Source organism: Cricetulus griseus (genome assembly GCF_003668045.3).
Source record: "Cricetulus griseus strain 17A/GY chromosome 1 unlocalized genomic scaffold, alternate assembly CriGri-PICRH-1.0 chr1_1, whole genome shotgun sequence".
NCBI lineage: Eukaryota > Metazoa > Chordata > Mammalia > Rodentia > Cricetidae > Cricetulus > Cricetulus griseus.
The window spans coordinates 134807949-134822927 of record NW_023276807.1 but is presented as its reverse complement, the minus strand read 5'-3'; the positions used below and the strand labels follow the sequence as shown (position 1 = coordinate 134822927).

General features: G+C 39.9%; 1 protein-coding gene across 4 annotated transcripts in view; it reads left to right on the top strand.

Annotated features, from left to right (window-relative positions):
- The window catches only part of Atp8a1 (ATPase phospholipid transporting 8A1), a 224491-nt gene that overhangs the window by 81369 nt on the left and 128143 nt on the right, over positions 1-14979 (top strand). For all 4 annotated transcript variants that reach the window (XM_027390824.2, XM_027390823.2, XM_027390822.2 and 1 more), the window contains 2 exons: positions 3-80; positions 1305-1393. In XM_027390824.2, coding sequence (XP_027246625.1) covers positions 3-80; positions 1305-1393 — 167 coding nt within the window. The remainder of the gene's footprint in view (positions 1-2; positions 81-1304; positions 1394-14979) is intronic.

The following is a 14979-nucleotide window of genomic DNA, read 5'->3' as shown; positions in this document are numbered from 1 at the left end:
AGGATCTTGACATGCACTATGAGCCCACAGATACTGCTGCAATGGCCCGGACATCTAATCTGAATGAGGAACTTGGCCAGGTAAGCTCTTACTGACACAGTTGAATCAGAAGTGAGGTTTGGTAGAATTTCTGCCTTATGTGGTGACTTCAGATGAAGTAGCATCTCCTCATTTTCCATTGTTTGAATAATCCACATAAATGCATTTGTTAATGCCTGACATACAGTATTCATATGTAACAGTGGAGTTTTCAGACACTAAAGCAGATTTTTCTTTCAAGACGAGATGCCGTGCAAGCCTAGGTGTGTTTCTTAGTAGTCATTCTGATTAGCTATAAAATATTGGCTGGTTTTGAGTTATAGGAATAGTAAAAGAATTGTTCATAACTTTCATCCAGAAGGAAGGAAAAGTACAAGTTGGATGAGTCCAGTCAAATAGGAATTTGGATTAGATTTTTAACTCATACTTCGTTAATACATACAGCCTTGCATCACTTACCAGGGATGTGATCTGAGCAGTGCATTGTCAGGTGATGTCATCATTATGTAAACATCATAAAATACACTTCCACGTGCTAACAACTATGGCCTTTGGAGGCAAGCGGTATAATATTGGTATAGTATTGTGATGTCTATCTCATACATGCACCCTTAATTAACTAAAGCATCCTTAGGTGACGTGTGTGTGTGTGTGTGTGTGTGTGTGTGTGTGTGTGTGTGTGTGTGTGTGTGTATAAGCCATTTATAGTTACTAGCTATAAGGGACTTTTGTTTTCTCCTCCACTTTCCAACTCATACTATTCAAATTGTATTTAGAATGGTTTATACTTTTCCTTACCAAATTAGACGGTATCTGAAGTTAACTGCACAAGCTATTGCCAACCCTAGAATTTCCTGTTATATTGAGAAATACTGCTTAGGTCTTAGTGCTGTATATGTTTGAAAACAGCAGTAAAACTTTCTGCAGAAATTCAGATTATCCTGAAGCAGATTTATCTCTGACTCTAGTTTTTCTAATACACAATAATTCCCATATATAAAAGAATTGATCACTGAAATACTAAAAGAGCTGACTTGCTCCTTAAAGATTGTATTGAAAGCCACTCTAGCAGCCGTTCTACCCCCACGGTAAAACAAAGTTGACTTTTAAGGAAAGTATAAAAGTACATTTTCCTCCCGCTGTAAAAAATTTCTGAGCAGGATGGATATAACTCATAGGTGGGTATTTGCCTGATATGCATAAAACACCAAGTTGGAAATTTTAAAGCCCTGAAATATTAATTAGGATTTTAAACTTGTTTGTAGGTTAAATACATATTTTCTGACAAAACTGGGACCCTGACATGCAATGTGATGCAGTTTAAGAAGTGCACCATCGCAGGCATGGCTTATGGGTGAGTGTGTTCCCGTTACTTGGTGTATGACATACACATTTGGTTGGTGTCATCCATTTGGAATATTTCTTGTACAAAGAGGGTTTGAGTTTTGTTTTTGTTTTGTTTTGTTTTGTTTTTTAATCTAGAAAGCAGTTCTTTTTCCTTTGGAGTAGATTAATTGTGTATTTTACAGCTGGTTTTGCTTTCCTCGGGAGATGATATGGGGTGGATACTGACTGGCAGGTCTTAGTGTTTGGGGTTTTGTAAGCTCTCCATCTGGGCCTAGTGATAAAGGCCCTTTGCTCTGCCCTAAGTCGGGGTACAGTATAGATGTATGAAGAAGCTGCAGTGAGGCCATGGTCTGTCTTTAACTTAAGAATACTGTGCTGCTTTGACAATTACTCTTGTTTTATCTTTTATCATGTCTCCCCTTTGCAGTCACAGAGCAATCTAAAATTCTGATATGGGAAAGAGGTAGAGATATGAACATCTGGAGAACAGAAGTGTTACTGTGCTTCAGATTGGGTGTGGCATCCATTTAATTTATTTCTTATTATATGTGTGCTTCCCTAAACCATTCAGTTCTTGTTGAGTGGCACTAGCCTTAGCAAATTTTACAGCTATCCTTACCTCAGTGCAGCAAGTAAATATTGACGTCATAAACACATTACTTGGTTTGGCTTGCACCGTCTGTTTTCATTCATACTTTACCTTTAAGCAGCAAGTCAATGGAAAAGGGGTGTTCAATTTTAAAAATATTTTAAACTAAATTTATTAGTATTCCTGTGTACAGTGTCTTCGAACAGGAGCAGGGACTGGTAGGCTTGTTTCTGAGGACAGGAGAGAGTTTGATTCAAAATGTCTTCAACCTGTGGATACAGTGATAGGATGGCTTTTTCCACACTGCGGAGACAGGCTTTTGATTTGGGAAGAATACTGGTTTCTAGTTTCCATTTTTTTTTCTTTTTATCTGAAGCCTGATAATTCTCCAACAAAACAGCTCTCCCCCATCGTTGGAGCAGGACAATTATAGTCACGTCCTTTGACATCAAGTGCTTGCACACTCTACACATGGTTAGGCCAGAGGCAGAACAGCTTCTCTCTGGGTTTTTTGTGTGCTCAGAACAGGGTCTTAATCACCCCTGGCCATATGTGCAGAAGAAGAATGCTTCTCTGGCTGTTGATAACGTCATAATGCACAAGTTTGGGAGGACAGGGTGGGTTTGAGCAAAGTGCCAATCCCGTGAATTAGATGGTTAATGAAATGAATGTCCTTGTGAGAACATCATTTCTTAAGAATGAGGTGAAGTGATAAGGTATGAATTCTAGAGATGTATTAGATTCCCTCCTGTGACCCTAGACAGTTCCCTTTCAGATATTCTTAACTCTGTAAAACTTAATAAAACTGAATAAAATAAACCTCTAATGTCCTTTCAAGATAGGAAGTTCTAACGTGTTCGGTAGTAAGAACAGAAAGAAGTCCCTTTGTTTGCAGAGATCAACACTATAATGGGAGTGGGTCCTGTTTAGGTGTAGCTTCATGCTTTCAAGAATGCTGAAAGCCATGCTTCAGCTAGTTAAGCTACTTCCCAGCGTCACACAGGGCTTGTACATTTATTTGTGTTAGTGCCCATAGCCCTTGGTATGATTTTATGTATATATAAATTCATATATGAATTCCTTGAGAGTTTTATATAATGTATTTTGATCACCCTAGGTCCTCCCCCTTTTTAAAAAAAGTTCCAGTTTCACTCATCCTTACAGATTACTGGAGCCTCGGCATTCTGGAGGGTTGGTGATATACTGAGGATTTGGAGAAACTGACTTTTACTGAGCACATGTTTATGTCAGGGGTATAGCCTTAGATATCTGATCCACAGCTGACACGCAGAGGAGAGTCCGTCACAGTCAGCAACCTTACTATGGGCTTTCCTCTGAACCCTCATGGGTTACAGGAACCTACACAGTTCCCATTTATACTGTAACTGTGTTAAATATGAGGAGCTAGTACAGATATCCCAGTGTTCATCTCCACTGAATCCTTGGGAACTGACAAAACAAGAGAAAGTAACACACTTTAAATGCCAACAAATAAGCACACAGCTAATCCTTCTTCTGCCTCCCAGTAAAGTCTGTCTCATTGTATCAGCTAGAAGGTAAGGGCTGTTAATCTCCCAACAGTGGAGTTTGTAGCCAGTTCTCTGTATCCAGAAATTTTGTAGGAATAGAGTACTTAACACCAATGTTTCAGAATTTAATTTTAGCAAAGTTCCTCTCGTTTCATTTAAGCTTTGCCTCAAAATTTTTCTGTTTGAATTTCATAAATGAAATTCAAAGATTTATACACAGTTGCCAGCAATAACTATTTCTCAAAAATCAGCTTTGTAGTAAGGATGCCTATGTTTGCATTTACTGGATTTTTTTTCCTTAGTCATCTTATGGGAAACTTGTAATTAATATACATAAACTGTTATCATGTATAAATTTAACTTGCTACAATCTAGAAGTTATACTGTTAAACACTTAGGAAAGTATCAGTGTGCAAGTTACACTATGGGAATGCCTGTGTTATCACAGCCAGTTGAGTATCCGTAATACATGAGTACTTCTGTATTCAGTGGCTGTGAAGATTTGAAGAGTTTACTTTATATACTGTCCTTGTCAGCAATTTAGTCTATACTCTCTCTGTGGCTTAAAAAAATATCTATTAAGCAACCTGAGCAATTCTTTTTGATTAATGTTAAATCATTTACCCTTTCCCTTTTGGTAGAACAGATGGAGATTCTTAACGATGATCTGTCTGTACCAACTTTAGTATGTGAATAGTTTACATGGCAGGTTTTGTTTAGAAGGATGTTTGATAGGAGAGATTCACCAGGAAAATCTGCACAGTTATCATACACCTAGCCCTAAGGACTAGATTATATCTAGCTCATGTGTCTGGTGGCCAACATGACCTTTTGTTTACCTACAACAAATGTTGATCTGCCTCCTTCTGCAGGTGGCTCTTTGTTAAGTAATAGAAACCTAATAATAAACCAGAGTTTACATGGTTCCCACCCAGAGTTTACAGTCTAACTGGGGTTAATAGGCATTAATTAATTATAATATAATAGTATCCATGGCAAATCATACAAACAAGCCACCTGCTGTCCACCACCCTCTACACAGCACTCAGCTTCTGACAGGCCTGCACTAGATTCATGGGCAGGCACTGTAGCCCTTGTGCTGGGGGGGGGGGTGGTAAGCCTCATGACTTAGGAAGCACTAGCTCCAGAGCTGGTGTGAAAGAAACCATGAGCAGGACAGAATAGCAATGCAAGCTGTCAGGACCTTCTCAATGAACAGGGACAAAATACCAGTGCAAGCTGTCAGGACCTTCTCCATGATCAGGGACACAATACCAGTGAAAGCTGTCAGGACCTTCTCTATGAGCAGAGCATAATGCCAGCGCAAGCTGTCAGGACCTTCTCCATGATCAGGGACACAATACCAGTGCAAGCTGTCAGGATTTTCTGTATAAGCAGGGTAGAATACCAATACAAGCTGTCAGGACCTTCTTCCAGTGTTTCCTTCTTGGACCGTTACCAGTGCTCTCCTGAACAGTGCAGGGGCTCTAGCCCCAACTTTGAGGTTAATCACAAGTGATTGTCCTTGGTGCTAGAGCCCATTTCCATAGTGCATTGCTACAGGCCAGCATCTTTCCTGGAAATCCAGCCCAAGATGGTCAGGGTGAATGCTTACTCCTAAACGATAAACACAAGCCTTTGACAGGAAAGAATACTAGGCTAAAGGGATCCCTTTCATTGTGACTGCTAGAATAGAGAGGACATTGCCCCTGGAGGAAATGTAATGTTTTGTAAGTAGACCTTGTCGTGACTAGGTTAAAAGTGGGCAGGCATTGAGGGAGTTAATGAATTCTGTAAGTTCCAGCAACTTTTTATAGTCATCAAAAACCATGTATTCATTTTAAACCCTACTGGGTACAGTAAGTCTAATTTAAAGAGGGAAATACTGAATTATCATGTGTAATGAAAGAACTGGGAAATAAGAAAATCTACCCTGATATGTATTTTGGGTGTTTTATGAAAGTTGGAATAACTACATCTTTCCCCATGCTTCAATGGGCTCATGGGTAAAATTAAAGTATTGATGAAAACATCTTTCAAGATTAAAAATTACTTGAGTGGATCATTTTTAATATCAGTGGTTCCATTTAATCAAAGAAATACAATTAACAGTTAACTTGTACTTTCACGTGCCCCCTTAGGAAGCTATTGTCGAAAGGCAGTCAAAGCTTCGATATCTTTTTTTCCCTGTGATTGTGCCCTAGGTGACTAGCATGTTTGTGTCATTAAAACACTGCTATGGTTATAAATATAAATGATTGACTTCCTACTGGCTTTATAGCATGTTTAAACAGCTATGTTTGAACGTATTTATTGCTAAATTTTGGCTTCTGTGCTTCAGTCGATTCTGGGATAAGGAGTACCTTTGTAAGTCCACCTGGTTACCATAAATCCTCATGTTCTTCTCACTGTACTAACTGCCATTCTTCCAGATCCAACTAAAAGTTCATTTTCTTAACTTTCTAGAAACCTGCCTCTCAGCACTTCCCTCATTCATGGTTTTATGTTTCCAGCCTTTCTGTGATTATTTTACCCTCTCTTTCTGTCCTTCCTCTTGAAGCCATGTCCCTGAACCTGAGGATTATGGGTGCTCGCCTGATGAATGGTAAGCTACATGGTACTTTGATCTCTTTGAAAGGTTCTGTTGTATCTATTGCTGTGTTAAACAGGCTTCCCTGGGTGCACAGGAAGCAGTCTTCACATGTGTTGAGTGATGAGGCTCTGTGGTGTGTATTTCTTAAACTCTGTTAAGTGTCTTTGGTTTTTCTATCAAAAAACCTTCACAAATATATTCTAAAACTTTAAAGGTTGCTAGAGTCTTATATTATTTATCTATAATCTGCAGGGATCCATGCCAAAGTGCCCAGGCAGGGAAAACTCCGTGAACCCTCACCTATAGCTCTTAAAGCTTGCTTTTGTTTTTAGTTCAGCACTGCCCCCTTCTGCCTGAGCTACTGAACAGATAATGCTGGGCCATGCTGGAGCAGTATTAGTTTCCTTTTAAAAACATTGTTCATTATCTTAATGTCTCTTCGGAGGCTGTGAAATGAAGACACAAGTGTTCTAGAATTCTACTACCTGAAACTTAACAGTAAATGCAGCATAATTCACTTTAGCTTTTTTTAAAAAACTTTTTATTGATTCTTTGTGAATTTCACAACATGTATCCCAACTTTAGCATCACTTTAGATTTATTAATGCTAGAGTATTATAAATTTAATTTCACTACTATGGGAAGTTTCTGGGATTTTGTTTTGTTTTACTTTAAAATCCTTTCATCCATGTATTTACATTTTTATCTAAGGCAATTTAGTATTTTTTGTTATTTGTATGAGTTGTCATGATTTGGTAGCAAATTAAATTTTAAAAACTTATGACTTCTTTAAAGATTTTTTTGAGAGTATTGGGGCTTTTTTCTATTTATCTGGATTACATATACTTTGTGATTAAGTTATATTTCCACTGTTCATTGGAGTCCAGTCACAAAATAAACTTTCAACCTACTTGGAATTTATTTCAGTAGAGATTTGATAAGAGTTTTTAGTTAACCCCCAATACCCACAGCTACTGATGGAGGCAGCTCTTCAATTCATGTGACAAGTGGCCCCATCAATGTCCATTACACAGAATTCCATACATTCTCACACCCATCACAGCTAAATGGCTCTTCATATCGTTCAATGTGTCAGAGCATTTTATCTTTAGTTGACCAGTCAATCTAAGAGTTGGACACACCCCTAATTATTTGGTCCTGTGATTCTGTAGTTACAGTTTTTACTGTGGGTGCTCCATGACTTGTGTTTGGATACCACTGGAGTAAACTATTCATGCGTTTTGGAACCTGTGTGTCTTCTCATTTGCTGCTTGCCTATAGCACCATAATTCTACTTGTTTAAAATCCTATTTGGTAGTATAGGACTAATACACACATCTCCCTACATGACATGGTTCAGTTTTCTTAACTCAACCATGTGTTTCTCCAAATGTTATATTATTGACCCAGATCATTTCAAACATTGTACTTTGAGTGGAGAATGTTTCAGGCATCAATCACTGTTGGAAAGAGATGGTGTCATTTTTATCTTGCCCATAAGTGATTTTTTTTTAAATAAAATACCTTTTAGGGGAAATCTGAGTTCAAATAAAATATTCCATTTTTTTCATAAATGGTATATTTTCACTTCCCATTGAATCAAAAAGTAGTTAATTACTTGGTGTTTTAAAAATAAACACCAGGAAAGACACTTGTCACCTTTATAGCATGTATGTTTGGGTCCTCCATCTGTAATGTAATTACCTGTAGGCTTACAAAGGTGGGAGTACAGTTTTGTGAGGTTCTGTGTAGGGTCGTGTGGAGTGGCCATGCATGTGAACTCTGGATTTTGACCACTGAAGTTCAGATCCTGACCTGACCTTCAAACAGGTGGTCACTGATTGCCGGAGTGGCCTCTTTGGAAGATTGTGGTCACCACCAACACTAACCTCAGTGGGAAACTTTGAAGATTAACTGACTAACTGGAAGACTAGCACTGGTGGCCCTTACTCCTCATCATATATTTGACATGATTGTTTTCAAGTTCATAGAATTTAGATGGCGAAGCCAGTAAGCAATCTGCCTAAGAGTACAACCTACAGACAAGGGAGCCAGCCTTGAGCCCAGCTGAGCCTGATTACAAAGAGTGTTCATTACATCACACACCTGTGGACTTTAAGGACTTGTGTTTCTTTGGAGCACGGGATAGCTTTGCATTTCAAGTCCCTCTCCTCCCTGTTTCACTTAGTGTTTTCCTAACTGAAATGTAGTTCAGAAAAGTTGCTGAAGTTTCTAAGGAAGGGCAAGTAGAAGGGCTACCATTTGGCTGAGTGGAGGAAAGGTAGCTTGGAGCTTCACATGTGACTCCGTACTTTCAAAAGCCAGGCATTTTCCCTGCCTCATCTAACTGGTCTCATGTGGCTGAGGAAACCAAGACCAAATATGGTCTAGATGGAGCCCTGTGCTCCGGGTGTCGGACAGTGTCTCCGTGTTGCTGCTCCTCCAATGAGAGTCTGGAAGACTCTGTCACTGAAACTCTGGAAGTCATCTCCTTAATGCCTGCTTGGCAGCTTCATCTGGCAATGAGAAGTTGACTGAAGGCCACATAACAAGCTTGGAGCTGCCTACGTTTAATCGTCCCGCATGAAATGGCACTCAGTACAAAAATGTCAAGAAAATCCACATGTGTAGACAATGTATTTATATTTGGTTCTAAAGGCAAGTTTATAATACATCGACCCTTTCAAATATACTCTTTAGCTATTAAATATTGGATGAAAGCTGAAATTCTCTAAAATATATTAATATAGATGGTTTGTAGAGATAATGGCTTCCCAGTATGTGCTCACTTACTCCAAAATTGGCATTGTTTTCCTATCGTTGCCCAGAACATCAACTTGAGTGAACCTTACAGACTAATTCCTTTCTATTAAAAACCATTATCTAAATTGGTACTATAAATATTGAAAGGATTAGAGAGAAAAAACACCTTTTACTTTCAACACCCATGTAATCATAAGGTCTGCTTATTTTCAAGAACTGTGTATACCCCTATTTTTCTCTTTTTTTAAAAAAACTTACTTTGGAAAGTTTAAGTGTAAGCAGAACCAGCAGATGTTCCTGTCAGTAATTTTAACAGTGTATGCTCTAGGCCAGTTTCATCCCACCTGTGCTCTCTGTACAATTAATATTCTGAAGCAAATCTCACAAAATAGATTATTTCATTTCCTCTTAACTATTTGATATAGTCACATTATATTCTCATTGTTGTTCCAGTAAATGACAAGGGGGTGATCCTCCAGAGGCAATTTCTTAGTGGTGGCCCTGCAGTCATTTCAGTGGTTTGAGATATTATTACAGCATCTGCAGTTTACGCTGGTTTCTCTTTTCTGCTTGGTTATTTATTTTCTCATTTCATTCTAGCCTATAATTATGTGTGAAGTGAGTGGCATTTATTTATTCTGCTGTAAAAGGTAGGCTCGATGAACCATTCTTCCAGGCTTGCCCTTATAATAATGCGATCTAACACATCTACATTAACGCCAGTCTTCAAAGTAGTCCCCTTGGCAGGCTGTTTATTCATTGGTGCAGACTTTCACACAGTGTTTTATAACTCCTCTTTTGTAATTGCCTTCAGAAATACTTGCAGTCACCCAGGAAACTGAGTCTCATTACTTTGATCCAAACCAATCATTATCTAGCAAAAAACGGGGAATTTAATCACCCATTCAAATTCTTGGACTTGACTCTGAGTAACAAACTCATGGCTAAAACTTAAATCTTCCAACAAGCAATTTTGATTCCAAACTGACAGGATCTTTAAAAACTGGAGGTGCAGATCCTAAAAAAAAAAAAAAAGAAAGGAAGGAAGGAAGAAAGAAAGAAAAGAAAAGAAAAGAAAAGAAAAGAAAAGAAAAGAAAAGAAAAGAAAAGAAAAGAAATCAGTGTTCTGACTGCTGGGGCCAGAAAGTCCTTCAGCAGCTGTAGCAGAAGGGTCCACTAGGTTAGGGAAAGGGTCAGTCCCTAGGTCAGAGAGGATGCCAGCCAAACAGGCTTTATTCCACCCTGTTCATTGTCTCAGAAAACGGCTTCGTGCTGCCAAAGGAGCTCTACCCCATGTTGCCCAGAAGACATGGCACTGATCAGGAAGCCAGCCACCACACAAAAGCTGCAAGGGGACGTGAGCTTGTCCAGGCTGACACACTGTGCAAGTGCTATTCCAGTAGCTTTTTACATCCAGCCCATCACACAGTGTCTCGTGGAACATGTGTCAGCAGCTTGGGTTCCCCTGGCCTCCAAAACAGAAGAGATTCTAAGATGTTTTTAATCAACACATGTCGTTGAAGTGCTGAAGAGAGAAAAATACACCTCTCTCCTGGGATTGAGATTATTTTTGCTTCAAAATGGAATCATTTGGATAGAAAGAGGAGTTCTTGCCAAGCTAGGGCTCTGCTTCTCTGTGATCATTGCCACGGGTAATTATCACGTAGCTTTAGGTGTTAGAATGTGAACATAGCCAAGAGTCAGTCCAGATCTTATGGAATAATGATTAGCAGTGTTCGCCAAGTGTTTTTGTACAGTTTAGCCCGGCAGCATCACCTACACCAGCCTTAATCTCACTGTGGCTGGAGCACTCTTGCCTGGTGGTCCCTGTTGATTTCTTGGAACAACTTAAGGAAAAATGCAAGAAGTCTCCTTTCAAAGCTTGGAAAGGTTTATGGACCAGAGCAAAGGCATGAAGAGAGGACCTGCCACCTAGTGGTGCAGGATCTAAAAGACACTCTTGACTGTAAGGAAGACAAAGGAAACAAACCACTCTGAAGAATGCCAGTAGGAAACTGGGAGATGAAAAGAAAGCCAAGACACAGAGCCTCGTGAATGGCTTGCCAAAGAGTGAATGGGAATGAGTGGGAGCTGCCCAAGAGCAGTGTGTGAGGTTTCCACGAAGGCCTGCTGCTTAGGAGGAAGAGCTACGGAGCTTGTGGCTCAAGGCCACATTATAGCATTCCCTATGGAGGTTCCCTGAATGTGAGAAACAAAAGTACCCAACCAAGGGCCTCATAAGTGTGGGATCCAGTCCTTACCCCATCCCTGAAGCTGTTTGCTAAGTAATAATAATAATAACAATAATTCTAGAATACAAAAAGAAAACTCATCTCACCAGAGACCTGAGACTGGACTGTCTGTGGTCATGGGAGAATGACTTGACTAAAGTCACAAAACCAGGGAGCAGCAGAAATTGGAGGTTAAGCAAGGTCCAAGAGTGACTGGCTGACCACAGACCTGTTCCCAGAGGAGCATCTGGGGACTGCCTGTCCTTTAACCTTTGGCTAGAGGAGCCTTGCCAAACAACTTCCTGGCGAAAGTTGATGACTGTGGACCTTGTGATGAATGTGGAGACGGAACTAAAAAGACCATAGGCCTCTTCTGGTCTGGTCTGAAATAAGAAACACACTTGTCCCAGCACACACCTGGCCAATATAGGGTCACCTTAATAGCAACCCTGCAGGTGGCTGGATACAAAGTAGATGTGTCATGTGATAGGCAACTCGCTGTCTCTTTGTTCACACTTGGTTGCACTAAATCAAGAAAAAGGATATTTAGGGGACTGGAGAGATGGCTCAGAGGTTAAGAACACTAGCTGGCCTTCCAGAAGTCTGCATGCTTACTATCCTAGCACTTGTAAGGTTGAAACAGGAGGATTGCCAGGAATTCAAGGCCACCACAGGATACAGTACCAGGACAGTCAGAGGCATCAAGACACTATGTCAAAGGACCAAAAAAAAAAAAAAAAAAAAAAAAAAAAAAAAAAAAGTAAAGCAAACTCTAGGCACAGACCATCAGCCCCAAAATAAGAAAATTCCTGCATGAGTGAGATAGAGTTTATATGAGCACACCTCTCTCTCTCTCTCTCTCTTCTCTCTCTCTCTCATCTCTCTCTCTCTTCTCCCTCTTCCTCCTTCTTCTCTCTCGTCTCTCTCTCTCTCTCTCTCTCTCTCTGTGTGTGTGTGTGTGTGTGTGTGTGTGTGTGTGTGTGTGTGTCACTGAGGGCATTTAAAAACAATCCAGTGTAATCGAGACATCTGCAGTGTTCATTTGAAGTTTGTCCTGCTTGCTTCTGAACAATAAAGCCAGTCATGGCCTTCCTGCTGCTTTGGACAGACATCCTTATCTCACGAACCTGCTCCCCCTCTCACTCAAGTGGTGACTTTTGAAAGACAGGGAAAAACAATCTTTATGGTCACACCACTGCTTGTGTCTTTGTTCATGTGCACGAGCTGCATATGTTCATAGTGTGTGCACATATTTCAAGTGGGTCATCATTGATTTTGTTCCTATTTTCAGTTTGGGTTTGTTAACGTGTAGCAGCTTCAAAGGGAGTCAAAAAAGAGAGTTCCCCTCCCTCCCCTTGTCTTACAGACCTCCATTTCTATTTCTAAAAATAACCAAAGTGACCAGTTCTAGGCGTATCTTTCTATTGCAGGTTCATTAGCAATAAGCATGCATTTCTCTTGTATTTTTTAAAGAAGAAAGCACACGTTGTTTTGTATCAGCTTTTTATCTGAGACTTTTTCATACTTGGCCAAGAACAGTCCCTATGGTGCAGTATTCTGTCTTGCGGACACGCCACAAAATCCGTATAAGCCATGTCTCTGTTTACTTCTGATGTTCTCACTGAAGCTCCTGAGGAAACCTAAGAGAAAGCGGTTTCCTTCTGGTAAAAAGAATGGAATCTCCCTCTGGGTGAAGACTAGCATGCTCCCTTCCCTCAAGAGTTAACCCAGTCAGTCAGTCAGTCAGTCAGTCAATCAGTCAGTCATAAGAGTGGATCACCTTCAGCCATGCTAAGAAAGAGAGGCATAATTATTACTTAATGAGACAGTGCGCTTTTTATTGCCCATGCTTAGTGGAAGCCAAGCTGCGGCCACATAGCTGTGAAACAGGCCCTCTTTTCTGAGCCTTATTCATAAAAACATGTTTCCCTCCTCCCCCTTCTCTCTCCCCTCCCCCCTTCCCTTTCCCATCCCCCAACCATCTGTACTTGCCATGGGCAGGGCATGCTTTCTTATTCATTTCTTTGTCTTTCTTTTTTTTGTGTGTGTTCATTGTTTGTTGTTGTTGATGGTGGTAGTAGTGATGGTTTTTTGTTTGCTATTTTGAGACAGGATCTCACTATCTAGCTGTGGCTGTTCTAGAACTCACATGTAGACCAGGCTAGCCTCCAATTCACAAAGATCCACCTGCCCCTGGCTCCCCTGCCCCCTTATTCTTTTCTAAATTACAACTCGCCAACCCCAACCTGAACCTGTTACATAAATCCTTCCACCAAAAGCCGCCGAGCCCCACCGCTATGTGTGTGCTTTACACCAGCCGCCTGCCAGAGTTAGGGCCCCAAATAGTACGAAGAGACTTCTATTATGTACAAATGCTGATGGCCAATGACTAGGATTCTCATCTGTTAGCTCAGTCTTAATTATCATAAATCTATATATTTTATATATAAGACATCTTATTGGACGCCTTTCATTGGCATCCTCACTTGCCGGTGGATCACATCAAGCTGCTGGAAGAAGAGCAGAGGGGAAAAAAGGGCCTCTTCCTGTTTGTCCTTGCTTAAATGTGAGTCTCCTTGCTATGTCACTTCCTTCCTGGATCACCACTTCTCTACTACATTTCCCAGAATCCTCTTTGACTCCTAGTCCCATCTAACTTGCTGCCTCATTGGCCAAACAGTACTTTATTCAATAATCAATAAGATGAACATACACAAAAGTACATTCCTCATCATCTCCTCTTTTCTGTCTAAATAAAAAGGATAACTTATCTTTTATAATAACTGAAGAAAACTATAACCATAACTGTCTTTAACTCTGTCAAAGAACACAGAAGGATAATATATAAACTCTAGAATTGACAGAGACATCTCGCTACCTGGACAGTCACCCAAAGTTCCTCTGTAACGTTGGGGCATCCATCTTCAGCCCATAGGCCACAGTGTGTCTGGCACACTTCTCCACTTTAACAGGAATCCTTTAGTACTGTCTTGTTTTGTAAGTTCAGCAGTCACTTTCTTGTGGGTCCTGCATGTCCATTTTAATACAGCAACAAACAATCCAGGCAAGAGCAGTTTCTTGCCCAAATGGCTAATCTTGCCATGTTGAAAGCAAACTCCATAACGAGTTTCTTCGATGCCCATCCTCCTTTCTGACATAATTGGTGTGCCAGGAGCAGTTGTGTCTCACTGCCAAGAAACTAAACTATTTAAATGCCATATTTCTGTAGGTCTTTGAACGGTTTAAAGAATACCTATTTGTGTCAAATACATCTCTGTATATCTAGAAAACCTAACTAACCTAATTATAAGTTCTGACTATTATAGGTGACTATATAGCCTTATTTAATTATGTATATCATTTTTAAAAATCTGTATAAGCATAAAACCTAAACAAGAGGAGACATATGCATATCACAAAATTTACCTTAAAGTTGTATCAATAAATGAAAATCCATACCAATGTAAAGTATTCATTCCTATATCCTATTCCCCCCCTTTTTTTTTAAAGATTGACTATGCTCATTATCATTTATAACCAACCCCATTTAAATGAAAACAAATATTTATAAACAATATTTAGGAATTGGGCGTAGTTCATTCCAAACTGCTTCCTGCTGATTGGGGGCAATGTCCATACCATGAGGATTATGATAAAACATAGAAATCTGACCAAGTCATTGTTTTTGTAGTCTGAAAGGCTGTACCATCTCAGCTGTTTTGGATGTAGGATCAGTTGGGTCATTGCTTCAGGAGGTCTTACTTGATTAAACCATATTAATCTGGAAGGAATCCACAGCTTTTGATATTCCGTGGAAACACAAACAAAAACTTTTCCAAGTAGCCTGTCCTTAGACTTGAATTTTGAAGTCAAAGCATTTTTAAAATG